This window comes from Trichomycterus rosablanca, chromosome 6, assembly GCF_030014385.1.
Source record: "Trichomycterus rosablanca isolate fTriRos1 chromosome 6, fTriRos1.hap1, whole genome shotgun sequence".
NCBI lineage: Eukaryota > Metazoa > Chordata > Actinopteri > Siluriformes > Trichomycteridae > Trichomycterus > Trichomycterus rosablanca.
In genome coordinates, this window is record NC_085993.1 from 33,528,788 (window position 1) to 33,545,906 (window position 17,119).

A 17,119-nucleotide genomic window follows, 5' to 3' on the forward strand; every position below is an offset into this window, starting at 1 on the left:
TTGGAATATCCTGTAGTGACCTTCCCAATCTTCAGATTGAAATCCCATAGAAAATCTTTGGTGGGAACTGGTGGCAGTACGTCTCCTGTTGAAAATGCATGGAGCGTCATAAAGATGAGAATCAGACATTGGCAAGCATGAACTGTTGAGCAGCAGGAATGTGGGAAAATTCTACTTGTAAAACTTTAGTGTCCTTAGTTCACAAACCATTAAAAAGTCTAGGAAAGGTGATGGACCAGTGTCATACCAACGTTTTGAAGTGTGTTGGAGGCATTACATTTTACATGTGTTTATGTTTAGAACATACAGTGAAAATAAGAAAAACACTGGAAAACTTTTTTAACTTTTGTCAGCTCAATAAAGATTCAAGAGAATTAACAAATCACAGATCCTTCTTTATGCTACATTTTACAAAATGACCCAACTTTTCTGGAAATTGGATTTTAACTTAATTATTTTGAATTGGGGGGGGTAACACTTCGCATTGAATACCACCAAAGTAACCATTTTTGTAATAACATCTATTAATTTTGTTTCTTTACTTTCTTATACAACACTGAATCTAAATGTATCGGGGCTGTTTCACAATTACATTAGAAACTAGACATTGCCTGTGAGCAAATACAGTGTTACCTTGAAACTCAACGTCAATTGGTTCTGGGACTGGCGATGAGTTTAAAAGGCGTTAAGTTTCAAGGTATTTTTTCCCATAAGGATTAATAGGAAACCTGTTAATACGTTCCATGGTCCCATGGACTTGCATATATTTTAGGCTTATGTAAAATAATGGAGTTGTTTTTGACACTTATACACTGAAAATAACACAAATATAATATAAAACACACTGAAATAAAAAGCTGATTCTTACAATTTCTCAGCACCCCGAGCTGTAACACAACTTTAAAAGTGAAACAGGAGGAAAATCCAGCTTAACACAGATACATGTAGAGCTGTCAGAGTGAATCTGACAGTTATTCCACACAGACGCAGTTTTGTCTCATATGCACACTTTGATAACATATTACCACACCAAGATTTTTTTAAAGATTTTGAGTTTAGGGACGTTGAGTTACAAGGTACCACTGTATAGACTACAATTTTTCTTAAAAGGTGACAGCTCCACCTGGTGGTAAAGAGCGATCACAACATCTAAACTTTCTCACCTTCTACCATGTATGAATGTACTGTACTTTGCAGGATGTGGATAACAAATGACAATTTCTTCTCCAGTTCTTTATTACTTAAAAAAATAATTACCAACCTTCTACATGAAACAGCATATACAGTAGACCTCGACATCTCTTTAGTAATGCACACAGCAAAACAATCGCATTCACATCACACTCCTCATTCTCACCATCACTTGTAAGATAATATATGCAAGCCCAACCAAAAATGAACTTATATAACAAGCCTCCTGCTTTCAGTTTGCATAAAGTAGAATAGAATAAACTAGCATGAAGTAGTATTTTTGATTTGCAGATACATCCAGGAAAAAAATGGTGTAGAAATTGTAAAGAGTAAGAATCTTATTCATTTATTCAAGAAATCTCCATTTTAATTCTCAACTTTATTAAATCTTGGCCAATACGAATAGTAATCCAATGCATATAGTATACAATTAGAAGCCACTTCCACTTTAAAAGACTTTGAAGTCAGATCCAGCATTGTAACATAGGATTAGCCCAAATATTAATTTTAGGATCAGTAGATCCTTAAAACAAATATGTTTGGCAAAAATGTTGCAACTTAATAAGGTAATGCAACAAACAGGCTACAGATGAAAATGCTAACTGCAAACCGCTCAAGTTAAAGGGCATTCCACAAGCATGCACAGGATGAAAAAGAAGAAAAAACCTCTCTATTTGGCATCAGTTACACTGTTGTGGTTCCAGCTCATAACTAAACACTTGCATTATAGGTTATAATCTGTATTATAGACGCAGATTTAACAGCTCATTAAAGATAAAAATAACAATTCCTCTGCCTTGCTATTGCACACCAGAACTATACACACAGCATATAATCAGTAGCGTTTCTGTAGTGTTTTAGTACTTAATTCTCATTAACTGGGAGAGGTGCAATCTCTGGACACCTTGCAATTTACTATGATTAGAATTCAGGGACTGCTGTTAAAAAGAAAAACAGTTCTAGGTTGGATTGTTTTCCCCTCTTAGTTTGACCTATTCTTGCTGTTTACTTGGCAGCTTTGTATGTTTAAATGTTTAAAAAAGGAGAACAGTTTATTCAAACAGTAGTTTATAACTATTCACTTTGAGATCCAAGCTAAGAAAAGCAAGAAATAATTTGCTTTGCATACACCAACAGCCATCAAGAATCACTGTAGATCAAACAGACGTTTTCAATTATAATTAGTGTTTGGTTCTTGTGCTGTAACTTGGAAGTCACAGAGCTAGTATAGTCACACACTACCATAGTTTTTAACAATTTAATTTAATGCTTGGAATGCAGATCAGGATGCTGCTCTTTCTCTCCCTATTCCACTAGATTCATCAGGGTGATGCTGCATTAGAAACCCACAAAGTAAATGTACTTTTAAACAATGTTTTTAAAAAATCCACTTTAAAATCTAGATATGTGCATTGATGAATAGTTTTACTAGATAATTAAGTTCTCACACCTACTATCTGGTCTAATTAGTACTGCAGATTAAAGTACATGAGAAAGAAAGCTTGCATCAAGGCACTTTGAGGCTGGGTTTACATATTTGCACATAAATAAATATTGTTGATTCCACTACACAGCTCAAGTACCAAAAATCTCATATACATTCACTTCAGACATTGCTTACGGTTGCTGTAAGCAACTATAAAATGTTTACTTTTCACACCCAGCTGAATTGACTAACACACTCCTGACTCCTGTAGCAATAAATAGTTTGTAACTATGAAACATGGTGGCCAGTGTCTAAAATTAATTAAGGTTTAGTGCACATGACCACGTCAAGAAAAAAGAAAGATTGTGCAAAGTTTCTGCTCCCATGTTTATGATATCAAAATGAAAATGTTATTCGACATCTTTTTAGTAACAACCTTCACACAATATTTACATCAGTCAACATAAAACATGTTCACTGCATAAAATTACCCGTTAGCCAATCAGATTGGAGGAGTATAAAATATAAAGATGTTTTACCTTTCAACTTAACAGCACCTTAAATAGACCGTCCTGCTTACTATTAGTGTAGGCGTATGTCCTCCGACTATAGTCCAAGTTTAGAAACGAGACAGAACACATACAGAAACCCCTGGGGGTGATACGAATTCCAGGAATGACAAAATGCTTTGAAAAAAAAAAATAAGAAAAACTCCACATACCGATTCATCTAAACAAGGTTCAATCCTCTGCCTTAATGTCCAACCTTAGACCAATTTAAACAAACAGGGCAGAGATGAAACAGGCACTACAAATAAATCTCTGAAGATAAATGTGGAGAATAAATATAATGTGGTCCAAAGCTTTGGTCAAGTTCAGTCTGTCAATTAACCTCCTACTGGAGCAGCTTCTGATTCAGAATCTCCCAGATCATCGCCTTCCGGAAATAGGGCATGTGACACTGCAGAAAAAAAGATGCAGTCGGGTGGTTACCCAAAACATTCAAAAGTTTCCACAACTATCTGATTTAAAAAATTTGATGAATAATTATTCTCGTAATAAAAATATTGAATTTAATTTGTCGATTTTTTCAATAGAAAATACAAACTTTTTCATAAGGCATATAAATTAAAATGTTTTGTCTAAATAAAGGGTTTTTGTTGTCAGGCCCTTGGAACTACAATAATAAACCAAAATAGTAGAAACAGCCTCCAGAAATGAGCATAGCATCTATTTCATCAATTATGCATGTCATGGATATACAGCGGATATTTACACAACCCTGTTTAAATGCAGGATTTTTGTGATGTAAAAATGAGACATTTTAAGAATCATTTCAGAACTTTTTCCATCTTTAATGTGACCTATAATGTGTACAATTCAATTGCAATTGGCATTCATCTTCACTTGGCATTCTTTGCCCAATGAGCTTAAAAGCTGTCATTATGAGGGCATTTTATATGTGCAGCCCTCTTCAGGTCACCCTACAGATTTTTTATTAGATTCAAGTCTGGCCTTTGGCCAGACCATTCTAAAACTTCTGGTGAAGTCATTCTTTTGTTGATGTGGAGGTATGCTTTGGTTGTTGTGCTGAAAGGTGAAATCTTCTTTAGCAGAAGCCTATAGGGTTTGTGCCAAATTGACTGATATTTGGAAGTGTTCATAATTTCCTTCACCTTGACTAAAGCCCCAGTTCCAGCCAAGGAAAAACAACTCCAAAGCATAATGCTGCCACCACCACGCTTCACTGTGAGTATGGTGTTTTTTGGTGATGTGCAGTGTTTTTGCACCAAACATACCTTTGGAAATTATGGCCAAAAATTTAAATCCTGGTCTTATCAGACCATAACATCTTCCCTCATGCTTTTGGGCCACGCTTGAATGTTTATCTTTGTTTGTTTATTAGGATTTTAACAGCATGTTTTATGCTCTTTGGTTACATTCATGACAGGAACGGTAGTTACTCATTACACAAGATTCATCAGGTCACAAGGTTATATCAAACACAATCATGGACAATTTAGTATCTCCAGTTCACCTCACTTGGGGATCGAACTCAGGACCTTCTTGCTGTGAGGCAACAGTGCTACCCACTTAGCCACCGTACCTCACCGTTTATCTTTGTAAGAAATTACTTCATCCCACCATACCCCACAGCCAAGACTTCCACAACCAGTGTACAGAGTCTACAACCAGTATTAGCCAGGCCAATGTTGATCCATTACGGATACCCAGTATCAGAGTTTTTGTTACCTTTGCCTAAATGATCACAATTATACTTGCAAGACATCAATGTGTACACTGCACCAATGCAATGTATTACACAAACTATTCTACCAGTGCAAACTAGAGAGCATGTGTGTTACCTGTCTAAAAGTACAGGGATGTCCACGGGCAAGGTAGTCAGCATACTTGCATGCAAACACACCACAGTCACTCCCATTCTTTTGCTGAGGAAGTTCCTGTAATGATACAAAATATCATTTTAATGATTAGGTGTCATCAGGAATAACATTCAGCAGATAAGTAATCAAAAATTCTAACAACCAAATTTTTAACTTTTAATAATTGTGTTTAATCTTACAGATGCCCGTAAGCTGGTCACTGTCCACTTCAAGACTTCCAAATCCTTTCCTTTCTTAACGTTGCACTCCTCCTTTAGATACATCCTGCAAAAAACGTTAACATTAGAGCTAGCTTAAAGTGCAAGCTTAAATAATGCTGTCTGAATAATGCTCTGTTATTGCACATATAGAAAGAGCACTGTCTCTCACAATATCAGGTCACAGATGTCTTCATGTCTCTGGCCCATGGAGTCAAATGACCGCACAGATTTTCTTCTGAAGTCAACAGCCTTCAACAACAAGGAGACAGATGATTCAAGCACAAACAGAAACTTAGGGTTCTATTCTTTTTTCCAAAGATAGAAAAGACAAATCATTGCAGTAAAAGTGGCTGCATCACTTGTGCCAAGATTTCCATTGGTTGATCAGATATCTGGTTAAATAAATTATATATGCTGAATAGCCACCATGAAGGGAATACAAAAATAAAACTGATAGTTTATATCAGACTACTATTTTTGAGTATAATGTATGCACAAAATAAAAGAAAATCCTATTCTTTGCCTTAACGGATCAACATATTCTATTTATGTTTCATATATTTTGTAAAGTTACCTTAACAGTTTTGATAAAGAAATGTATAAAAAAAATGTGAGTAATATCAGAACAGATGACTTACTGCAAGAGACCAGTGGACACCCAGGTGGAGGGGGATAAGGATTACATCGTACAAAAAAAGATCAACAGCCTTGGTCCAACGACGGACAGCAGCATGGCCACCCCCATGAAGCTTGGGGAAGAAGAAGGTACTAAAGCAGTAGACCTTCAAAGCACCCTCATCCTGCTCCGAACGTGCCATTACTAGGTTAAGGTAGAAATTTATCACCTAACAGACAGACACAAAAGGCAATGATTTAGTACTATACCTGAAGTTACATTAACAAATAAACCCAATTCCAAATAAGTAAACTAAATAAAATGTATTAAATATATTATACACCGATTAGCCATAACATTAAAACCACCCGATTGTCTCTACACTCACTGTCCATTTTATAGGCTTCATTTACCATATAGAAGCACTGAGTGTACAAACAAGGAGGTGGTTTTAATGTTATGGCTGATCAGTGTATATGTACACACACTTATAACTTTTAAGATCTGTTTGCAGAACAGAAAGTAGTCCTGTACTGTGTTGTAAGAACCACTGCACGTTTATTTGCAAGCTCAATAATTTATTAAACATATAATTTTCGAACTGTTCCATCTTATCTTACCTCATCATTGAGCCAGCAACCCTCCCGCAGGGTTGCCAAATCTCTCTGTGTAATGCGCAGTTTGAAAGCACTGCTTAGAACCAGATTTGGATCTCTCTGTGCTAGAGCAGCACTCACCTCCTGCTGCATTTCCTGCAACACATCATACACGAAGAGCAGCAAGTATTAAGCATTCTAGGTTTTCCTAAACACTGTATTGGGAGTACAGAAAAGAAACGTGTAAATATAAACAGTAGCAATAAAAAATTATATACTGTACTGGTTGAAATAAATCACATCATATTGAAAATGGCTATACTACATTTTCATTAAAACAGTAAATTATGCTGTGTTGACCTAAACAGGCTAAGATTAAATCATCAAAGTAAACTGTAAATTGTTTAAGCTTTCACAGTTTTACAACTTAAACATCATTGTCTAGCGTGTGTGTTGACTTGCTTGCACCATTAAGTTATAACCCATTTTACCCAAAGGGAATTGAAATGCTTAGAAGTCACAAACAATTGAATAAACAAAAGTAATTGATTGTAGATGTGGCATTTCTTCCAAACATGAATTTTTCAGTTTATCCTACTCCACACTCACCATTTTACAACAAATACCAAAGGGGCTCTGGCTCATAAAGAATAATCCCAGTTGTCAGTTTCACCTGCTTACGGTTCATCCAATGCTCCTAACCATATTATAAGACACCATTTCCACCCCAAATACACACCAGTAATGTTTTACCTTAACCACTAACTAGATAACTGTCAAATAATTAAAATGTTTAATTAATGTCATGTAAACATAGAATTAAATTTTAATTACAAGTCTATTTTAAGTTTAAGAGCGAATCATATTTTGAATCATATTCTCCACAGGAAAAGGGCAGGTATTGAGCAAAAATCCGACTCAGCAGAATCTAAAACCAGTACACTGCCACTAGTCTACTGGTCTACTGGCGCTTTTTTTTTTTTTTTTTTTCCAAGAAAATAGTGTATTCACATACGCAGCAGCGTTTATCTGCAATAATTAACCATATGCCCCATTTTTAGACATGACACGGATAAGTGTGTTGGCTAGTGTTGCTTCTGTATTGAAAACTCAACCATGGTATTTTGGATTGTGCATTGTTATATTAAAGCCATCGACATGTTGCACTGTGTTGTTTTTAAATGACAATCATTGGTCAGTAAATTTGGCCAAATTTGCAATTACATTTACAGATTGTATCTAAGCAAATCTGGAAGGTTTTGCATATGGTTTTAAGGCTTTAAAGTGCTCACCTTAGTCAACCTGGGAAACTCCTCATCACTGCACCTCCCTGTGTCAAGGAGCGATTCAGACCTTATTTGCACTGTTTGCTGGGACAATGCACTTGGTTCTCTCTCCTTTAGGTTCAGCCTTGTTTCTACTTCTACAGACAAATCTACGTCATCTACTGGCTGGAAAATCAGACATTACACTTCTTTAGAGCCACAACATACCACAGTTCATACAGGATCAACTTACACAATGTAGTATGGTATTAAAAGTCATCAATCATTTACCTTGGCTCTGTCCAAAGACTGATCTGGTTTGTAATTCCTAGAATCACTGACCAGGGCACTGCTAGTTATAACCAGTCTGCAAGTTAAACATGGTTACAAAAAAAAAAACATTATGCCATATATAAAAAATCTTATGCCAAATCATATAAACTATAAAAAAGATAAACAAAATCAAAAATCCTCTACTACAAGATGAGTTAAACCTGCCTTTCTCTGGTGTGATTTGCTGAAGTTGGATCCCTCCACATGGGCACATGGGGGTTTACTACAAAACAGAAATTAAGGCATGATATTAGACACTCTAGGAGTCTGAGAAGAAGAAAGTCATGTCAAGCCTAGTTTACCTTTAATTGGTACAGGTTTGCTGATCTCGGAAAGACGGCCAAGAGATTTTGAACCATCCGAGGGAAAAGTAGTACTAAAAGATTAAAATCTGTCAGTAAGCCAATAATGTCACTTTTTCACTACAGTACTAGCGTTCATGAACTTTAAGTCAATTTCTTTTACAAAGTCATCAGTTATATCACACCCTAGGCACACAAATTGACAAAAATAATGAATAAAACATAAGTGATTTAGCATGTGTTCCTACTTTGGTGGTTTGCGTCCAAATGGTAGTGGTTTATTCTTTGAGTACTTCTCAGAGACCATCTCCACCAGCCTCCTGTAGTGCTTTCGATCACTTTCCTTCAAGGCCTAAAATATAGGGGAGTTCCGAATACTCAACGGATGCAACTTTAAATAAGACCTATTTTAGCTAAGACGTATGCATGTCCCGTGTAATCTACCTCCTCCACAGCGAGGCAGTGTTTGTGCGTTCGACTGGGTTGACCTATCTCAGGAAGTCCTGGACGTGATGGAAGCAGCTGTAACGACCTCCTCTGTGGCCGATCTCTTGGTCTGTCCTGGTTTCCCATATACAGCATCGCTCCTCCACTAAAGTATTTGTGAATATTGAAGATGTGAATGTTATTAAGCTTTTGTAACTGTTTGCTGTGTTAACCTATTTTCTTTAACTACAGCATTAAGACTTGTTGGTATGAATCTCAGTGATGTATTTATTTTGATGGAATACTATAAGCTTGTCAAATGACAATTATAAATTAAATATGGCAAATTTTGCATTCATATTTGTAATAATTTTATAATAAATCAGCATTATATTTCCTATAATCCATCAGGTTCCTTCTTGTTGTTTGGTTTAACGCATAAATATCTCTAGAATATTAGTTTGTTAGTCAAATCTGTTTTATCTCAAATAATCTGATTTTTTTTATTATTGTTGTATTTGTGAAAGCAGCATATATTTTACTGAAAATATGTTTTGTAATCATACTAACACCGACCTTCTAAGAACTTATTTGTAAATCGCAGCATTATTTGGGCCAGCATACATGCATATACATGAGCTGAATAACCTGATTACCAAGCAAATATCAAGGTGTCTTACTGAAACTTATAAGTGGAATAAAATGAAGATGATTAAAGTATGCTGTTTACATTGCCATGTAAATAATCAGATTACTGCCACAACCTGCCCTTATTAGTTTACATGTTAACACACTGGAATAACAGGGCAATAAATCGATCATGTCAGATGAACACTAATATTGTCTCAGTAAAAAAAAAAAAAAGGTATTAGTGCAGCCCTAGCATTAGGTATACTCACTTAGGTTTCCTTATCAGGGGCTGTGCACCCACACAGAAATTAGGAACAGTCTTCTCTTTATTAGTAAACCCCATTTCTTTCTGTTTCTCTGAAGAAAAAATAAGGAGGGGGTGAGATAAGTATTGAGTGTCATAGTGAATGAATGCACAACAAAGAATTGCACCGGCAAAGCTTACCCATTTCACCATTTCCACTGATCATCCACTTATTTAGAGTATTGCTATGAATTTCATCAATTCCCATCAAAGAAACATTTTCAACCTGTGTTAAAAGAACAAGGTAAATGAAATTGCAGGTAATCACAGTGATATGCTCATGTGCACAGTGCTCATAGAACTATAACAAACCTGTGCTTGTCTATAATCTTTGTCACCTCCATGTTGGCATGACTTGTGTTGTCGCAAACGAAGCAGCCCAGCAATCCCTGCAAAGGTCTTCTTGACAACTCTGACAATCACATCTGCAGAGTAAAGCATTATGTTTGGGAGGTTCACAACTGACACAGTGAGAGATACAGTGCCCCCTTCCCAAATTTCTTTATTTTTGTATATTTGTCAACTGTCAGCTTATCAAACTACTTTTAATATTACAGAAAGATGACTCAAGTAAACACACAATGCTTTTTTAAATGATTATTTCATTAATTAAAGAAAAAATGCTGTTCAGCCATACCTGGACCAATGTGAAAAAGTAATTTTACGTAGCACTTTACATTAGGTCACAATACACTTAAAAGCAGACAATATGGACATCTTTTCATAAAATAAATAGGCTGAGCTACCTCGTCTTGGTCTTTTGATTTCCAGGTGGTCAGATGTACCATCAGGAGAATGGACACTGCATGAGTCAGGACAAATATATACATCATTAATACACTGCAGGTGTGTAATTATGCATGTGTTGAAATACAGGGGTTGGACAAAATAACTGAAACACCTGGTTTTAGACCACAATAATTTATTAGTATGGTGTAGGGCCTCCTTTTGCGGCCAATACAGCGTCAATTCGTCTTGGAAATGACATATACAAGTCCTGCACAGTGGTCAGAGGGATTTTAAGCCATTCTTCTTGCAGGATAGTGGCCAGGTCACTACGTGATGCTGGTGGAGGAAAACGTTTCCTGACTCGCTTCTCCAAAACACCCCAAAGTGGCTCAATAATATTTAGATCTGGTGACTGTGCAGGCCATGGGAGATGTTCAACTTCACTTTCATGTTCATCAAACCAATCTTTCACCAGTCTTGCTGTGTGTATTGGTGCATTGTCATCCTGATACACGGCACCGCCATTGGATGCACATGGTCCTCCAAAATGGTTCGGTAGTCCTTGGCAGTGACGCGCCCATCTAGCACAAGTATTGGGCCAAGGGAATGCCATGATATGGCAGCCCAAACCATCACTGATCCACCCCCATGCTTCACTCTGGGCATGCAACAGTCTGGGTGGTACGCTTCTTTGGGGCTTCTCCACACCGTAACTCTCCCGGATGTGGGGAAAACAGTAAAGGTGGACTCATCAGAGAACAATACATGTTTCACATTGTCCACAGCCCAAGATTTGCGCTCCTTGCACCATTGAAACCGACGTTTGGCATTGGCACGAGTGACCAAAGGTTTGGCTATAGCAGCCCGGCCGTGTATATTGACCCTGTGGAGCTCCCGACGGACAGTTCTGGTGGAAACAGGAGAGTTGAGGTGCACATTTAATTCTGCCGTGATTTGGGCAGCCGTGGTTTTATGTTTTTTGGATACAATCCGGGTTAGCACCCGAACATCCCTTTCAGACAGCTTCCTCTTGCGTCCACAGTTAATCCTGTTGGATGTGGTTTGTCCTTCTTGGTGGTATGCTGACATTACCCTGGATACCGTGGCTCTTGATACATCACAAAGACTTGCTGTCTTGGTCACAGATGCGCCAGCAAGACGTGCACCAACAATTTGTCCTCTTTTGAACTCTGGTATGTCACCCATAACGTTGTGTGCATTGCAATATTTTGAGCAAAACTGTGCTCTTACCCTGCTAATTGAACCTTCACACTCTGCTCTTACTGGTGCAATGTGCAATTAATGAAGATTGGCCACCAGACTGGTCCAATTTAGCCATGAAACCTCCCACACTAAAATGACAGGTGTTTCAGTTATTTTGTCCAACCCCTGTATGTTATTGAGACAGTGTCTTGTGCACTACAGTACTGCTTGTTTGCTTAATAGACACAAAAGCACTGCATATGTGTGATAGAATGTTTTTCCCATTCCATTAAAGTAAACTGTATTGTTATTTAAAGAGGTTAACAGTTGTGAGTTAAGGATAAAAGGGAAAAAGCAATAAAACTGCCACGATTTTGTGTTGAAAGTGAAGGAACAAAGAATGCCTTGTCCAAGAGCAACAGTTCACTCTTTTAAAGCTTGAATTTTTTTAAGAGAAAGGCAACTCTTGGTGCAAAAACTACAAAAGAAATAACTACAACTGAAGCTGCACCAGGATTACATATGCAATGCTAAAAACACAGTAGGTAGTTCCTCTTTTATTTCCAGGTTAATAAAAGACTGTCTTGTTGTATATGTCATTTGTTTATGTAACAAACAGACTACTAAGTAGCTCATGTAAGTAGCACTAGGTTTACCATAATCGGATTACAGAAGTGCATGTAAATCCAATAATTGTATTATGGCCATTATCTGATTTCTTGGAATAGTCTGACTAGTGTGCGCATGTAATTCACTCAGTTGTGGACCACTAAAACTGACAGTTGATATATATTAAATAGGCTTATCCATGGAATTTTTAACGTTTGCAAATTTCGCCATTGTCTGATTCTCCTCTTAATGATGCACCATACAGTTTCGATAGCTGACAGATCAGGACATCTCCTTGATGACATCATATGTCTCACTAAAATCCCAATATATGCTTCTGCATCAATGGTGCCTTCATATATATGCAAGTCACCTATGTTGTTGCCACTGATGCACACCCATACTGTGGCAAAGTCCTTCACACAAGTTGAAATGTGGACTCATCAGACCACAACAAACGTTTGTATTCGGGATAACCTTAAGCCCAGAGAATTTTCTCATGCATTGGTGGACAGTGTTAAGTGGCCAATATTTTCTGAAGTACTCCAGAGTCCATATGGCTATATTATCCCACCAGCATGATGGGCTTTTATGCAATGCCCTCGGAAGGTTCCAAGGTGATGCACATTCAATAGTTGTTTCCAGCCTTGCCCTACACAGACTGAGATTAGCTTTATCTTTTTACAATATTATATACAGTAGATGTTGAAGGCCTAAATTCTTTGAAGTGTTGCACTGAGAAATGCACTTTTTAACGTTACTGACAATTCTCTCACAAAGTGGCAAGCCATGACCCAACTTTACTTGCAAACACTGAGCTTTTAGTGGCTTATTCAGCACTTATTGAATGAAATGTTTCAAAACAATGTAACTTAAACAATCTAAAATATTTGCATGTATTTATTAACAGTTCATTAATATAGACCGATCAGCCATAATATTAAAAGCACCTCCTTGTTTCTACACTCACTGTCTATTTTATCAGCTCCACTTACCATATAGAAGCACTTTGTAGTTCTACAATTACTGACTGTAGTTCATCTGTTTCTCTACATATCTTTTTAGCCTGCTTTGACCCTGCTCTTCAATGGTCAGGACTCCGACAAGACCACCACAGAGCAGGTATTATTAAGGACCACTGACATGGTGGTGGTGTGGATCAGACACAGCAGCGCTGATGGAGTTTTTAAATACCATGTCCACTCTCTGTCCACTCTATTAGACACTCCTACATAGTTGGTCCACCTTGTAGATGTAAAGTCAGAGAAGATCGCTCATCTATTGCTGCTGTTTGAGTTGGTCATCTTCTAGACCTTTATCAGTGGTCACAGGACGCTGCCTGTGGGGCGCTGTTGGCTGGATATATTTTTGGTTGGTGGACTATTCTCAGTCCAGCAGTGACAGTGAGGTGTTTAAAAACTCCATCAGCACTGCTTTGTCTGATCCACTCATACCAGCACAACACACACTAACACACCACCACCATGTCAGTGTCACTGCAGTGCTGAGAATGATCCACCACCCAAATAATACCTGCTCTGTAGTGGTCCTGGGAGAGTCCTAACCATTGAAGAACAGCATGAAAGGGGGCTAACAAAGCATGCAGAGATAGACTACAGTCAGTAATTGTAGAACTACAAAGTGCTTCTATATGGTAAGTGGAGCTGATAAAATGGACAGTGAGTGTAGAAACAAGGAGGTGGTTTTAATGTTATGGCTGATCGGTGTATATCCCAAAACAACACTTAATAAACTTGTTTGTTCATTTGGCGAAATCCATGTTCCTCATATTAATCGCTGAAATATTCACTTAAGTGTGTTTAAATATTTTAATTTATTAAGTTTTCATGTTAGCTCTGTTATTACAGCTTGATGGATCTGGTCACAGAACGATACAAGAAATGCCACCGCTGGTTTACAATTTTGTCTACATTTTAATTACCGGGCATATGCTGTAGAAATAAGATAAATGTACAATTATCTACATTAAAGTTTACTGTAAGTATAATAATTTGTTAATGCTACCTGTGTAGCATTAAAACCAAACTGTGTTTGCTAGTTAGGCTAGCTATGCTATCTAGTTAGCATCTGGATTCCAAATTCTTCCTATTTTCATAAATAGAGCACTTCAACGAGTGTAAACGTCATTTTTTTCATTACAACAGGTAGGGCGCCTATAGAGTGAACTACGTTACATATGGGACACAACAAAAAAGTAGCACGCTAACATTAAACCTTCATGGGTAATGTAAGCTAGTTTTGTCCTCAAATTAAAGCTTGGGTAATGAATGAAATACAGTATTATGATTATAAACACTAACCTTTGATAGTTACGCTTGGCGGCTCTGGTATTTTCTTGTAGCAATTGTTGTGGTTGAGAGGGAATGGTGACGGTGGCTGGTGTTGATGCTGCTAATGGCGGGTTGTCCACAGGATAGCTCGTAGAATTCCCTCCAGAAAAAACAGAAAACGGCACGAACAGCGACGACAGTCCGTCAACTATCCATTCATACATCACAAACCACCAAGAAGAATAATTCACAGAGCCTGTTGGTAATGCCAGGGTCTGATTTGATCTTATCCAAACAACAACACTTCTGAGCTACACAAACTGCGACACTTCAGTTTAGTGCTCGAGCTCCATGCATGCGCCTCCGCCAGTCATTAACCACACACTACAGCCGCCTGCCGTCACAAAGTAATATTAGCCGTCCTTGTGAAGGAAAAGTGTCATCAACAACCACTAAATAACTATGTTTTCTATAAATAATATCATTTATTTAATGTAGAAAATGCAAACATTATTCCAGGTAACCACAGCTAATGTGTTACACCGATTTTGGTGACAGTCGAATTGTGTGACTGTAGATGGCGCTGTTTCGGAATTGAATTAGATTTATTTGTACAATGAAAATTGTCCCAAAGCAAATCGACGGCAGCAGCGGCCAAAGTTTATCATCTATCAGTTCAGTCTGTGGTAAAATAGTGTGGTGATGAGTTTCTGGACATTGTTTGTCATTATCACATCAAGCAGTGTTGGTATGGCAGCCACAAGCCTCTGAGCTTCAGCCTCAGGTGGGGAAAAAGGTTAACGTCTGAAACATTTGGGGGTGAAAACTGAACATGTGATATAAAAAAAATCATAAATTAAACGATGTCAGTTGTGCAGAGCACGCCAGCATCCCTAAAACAGCTACACAGCCTAGCCACTAAAAGGTGGGCTGCCACTTTGGTGCTGTTGGAGGGTTGTGTCAAAAAGGGCATAAAACTATGACATATCAGGTATGCGGACCAGAATTATCTGCTGCGGTGACAGGATCAGAGTAACATATCCCTGGTTTATAAAGTTTAATAAAAAGCCAGAGGACACAAGTACAAGAATCCCGAACAGAGGTTGAAAAGTTATTCCAAAGTCTACCCCCTTTGTTTTTTCATAATTCTATGAACAAGAATTAGCCCTACAGCTTGTAAACAAAGAAAAAATGCTGCCTTGTTAAGCTCAATAATTCACTAAAATATTGTAAACCAAGGTCACATAGTGCTTTCTAGGTAAGTAAAGGCATTTTGTAATTAATGTGGAATTTAATTGACAGCAAATACAGATATGATAGTATAGGACCCTGACCAGGATAAAACGGTAATAAAACAGACACTGAATGGATGAATGAATGAATAATCTTGAAGCTAGGTGATATAAATGAGGCAAGATGCCCACTGTTCCCCACAACTGAGCTAGGTGTTACAAGAAAAGCATTAAGGTTTAGAACCAGGTTAGAAAACTTGTCCTTTATGGCCTTGGATCTAAGAGTAATATCTCAGTTGATCCGTATTAAGTAGAAGAATGTTACATGACATCCGTCTTTTATTTCTTTTACACAATCTTTAATCTTTCTAATTGTCTGGATGTTATTAAGTTTAACTTATATATTGTCTGTCATCTGCATAGCAATGGAAATTGATGCATTGTTTATAACTTTTCTAATGGTAGCATGTAGAGTGTAAATTATAGAGGTCCCAATACTGACCCTTGTAGAACACCATACATTATTTTGCAGTTTTAGAGCATTATTATTTACACAGACAAATTGGTAGCAGTCAGTCAAATAAGAATAAAACCAAGAGTTTTTAAAGTTTTTAAACCAACAGGTGTCCAAGTAGATATAAACAATAAAGAATGTTTTAGCTCATTTTGTTCTTTTTGTTTCCAGGAGTGCCAATATTTGTAAAGAGAACTGTATTTAGCTGAAAGCATGATGTACAGTATGTTAGAAAACTGTTTCAGTTTACAAATGAGTAACACTGGTAAACAGATCACTACCAAGTGAAGAACAGACAACTTCAAACATATTTATTTCAAAATATAACCATGTAAAAACACAAACAACTTTTAGGATGTAAACATGGTTATCAAGTACCATAATGCACCTCAGGATTACAAACAACTTAAAATGCATACTTTTGTAAATGAGAAACACATTAAGATATTTTTAACAATTAAAAAAATGTGTAAATTTAAACTTTGTAAAATAAATGTATAATAATTGCATTATTTATCACCACAACTATTAACATTATATAACAAGCAGAAGAAGAACTCATCTCCCAAGAATCAATGTACCAGCATAAGGTGCGAAGGTGCATAGGATGACAGTGCAATTAAGTCTGTGCCATGTAGAAATGTTTATCTTTTTTGGAGTTTTGACTGTATAACCATTCCTCTTTACACAAATGTAAAATCGTTTTGCATGTTTTGCACTGGCTGAGACATTGTTCTTTCATGAAGTAACGCAGTGCCACTTACCTTGCCACTGCACTACCTTGATCAGATTCACCGCTATGTTTTTTACAGCTTTGTAGCACTTTAATGAAATTTAAAGCACCGGTT

General features: G+C 37.2%; 1 protein-coding gene across 1 annotated transcript; it reads right to left on the reverse strand.

The window, feature by feature from the left end:
• Positions 1–1,218: 1,218 nt before the first annotated feature.
• On the reverse strand, positions 1,219–14,982 carry senp2 (SUMO specific peptidase 2). Its single transcript, XM_062997715.1, has 17 exons — positions 14,556–14,982; positions 10,440–10,495; positions 10,006–10,118; positions 9,835–9,919; positions 9,659–9,746; positions 8,778–8,925; positions 8,582–8,685; positions 8,334–8,407; positions 8,197–8,254; positions 7,990–8,065; positions 7,726–7,884; positions 6,458–6,589; positions 5,860–6,066; positions 5,391–5,470; positions 5,201–5,285; positions 4,983–5,078; positions 1,219–3,577 (listed from the first exon to the last, which is right to left on the reverse strand). Exons 1-17 carry the CDS (start codon positions 14,747–14,749, stop codon positions 3,512–3,514), a joined length of 1,821 nt encoding a protein of 606 aa, XP_062853785.1. The 5' UTR covers positions 14,750–14,982; the 3' UTR covers positions 1,219–3,511.
• Positions 14,983–17,119: the final 2,137 nt, after the last annotated feature.

What these genes read in the sequence shown, in the direction of transcription:
- senp2 (XM_062997715.1), bottom strand. Translation starts at nt 14,749, where the DNA reads ATGTATGAATGGATAGTTGACGGACTGTCGTCGCTGTTCGTGCCGTTT. An exon ending in TTTGGACGCAAACCACCAAA is followed by an intron (nt 8,408 to 8,581) that starts GTAGGAACACAT and finishes TTAATCTTTTAG; the next exon opens with TACTACTTTTCCCTCGGATG. An exon ending in GACATCTGTGACCTGATATT is followed by an intron (nt 5,286 to 5,390) that starts GTGAGAGACAGT and finishes CGTTTTTTGCAG; the next exon opens with GATGTATCTAAAGGAGGAGT.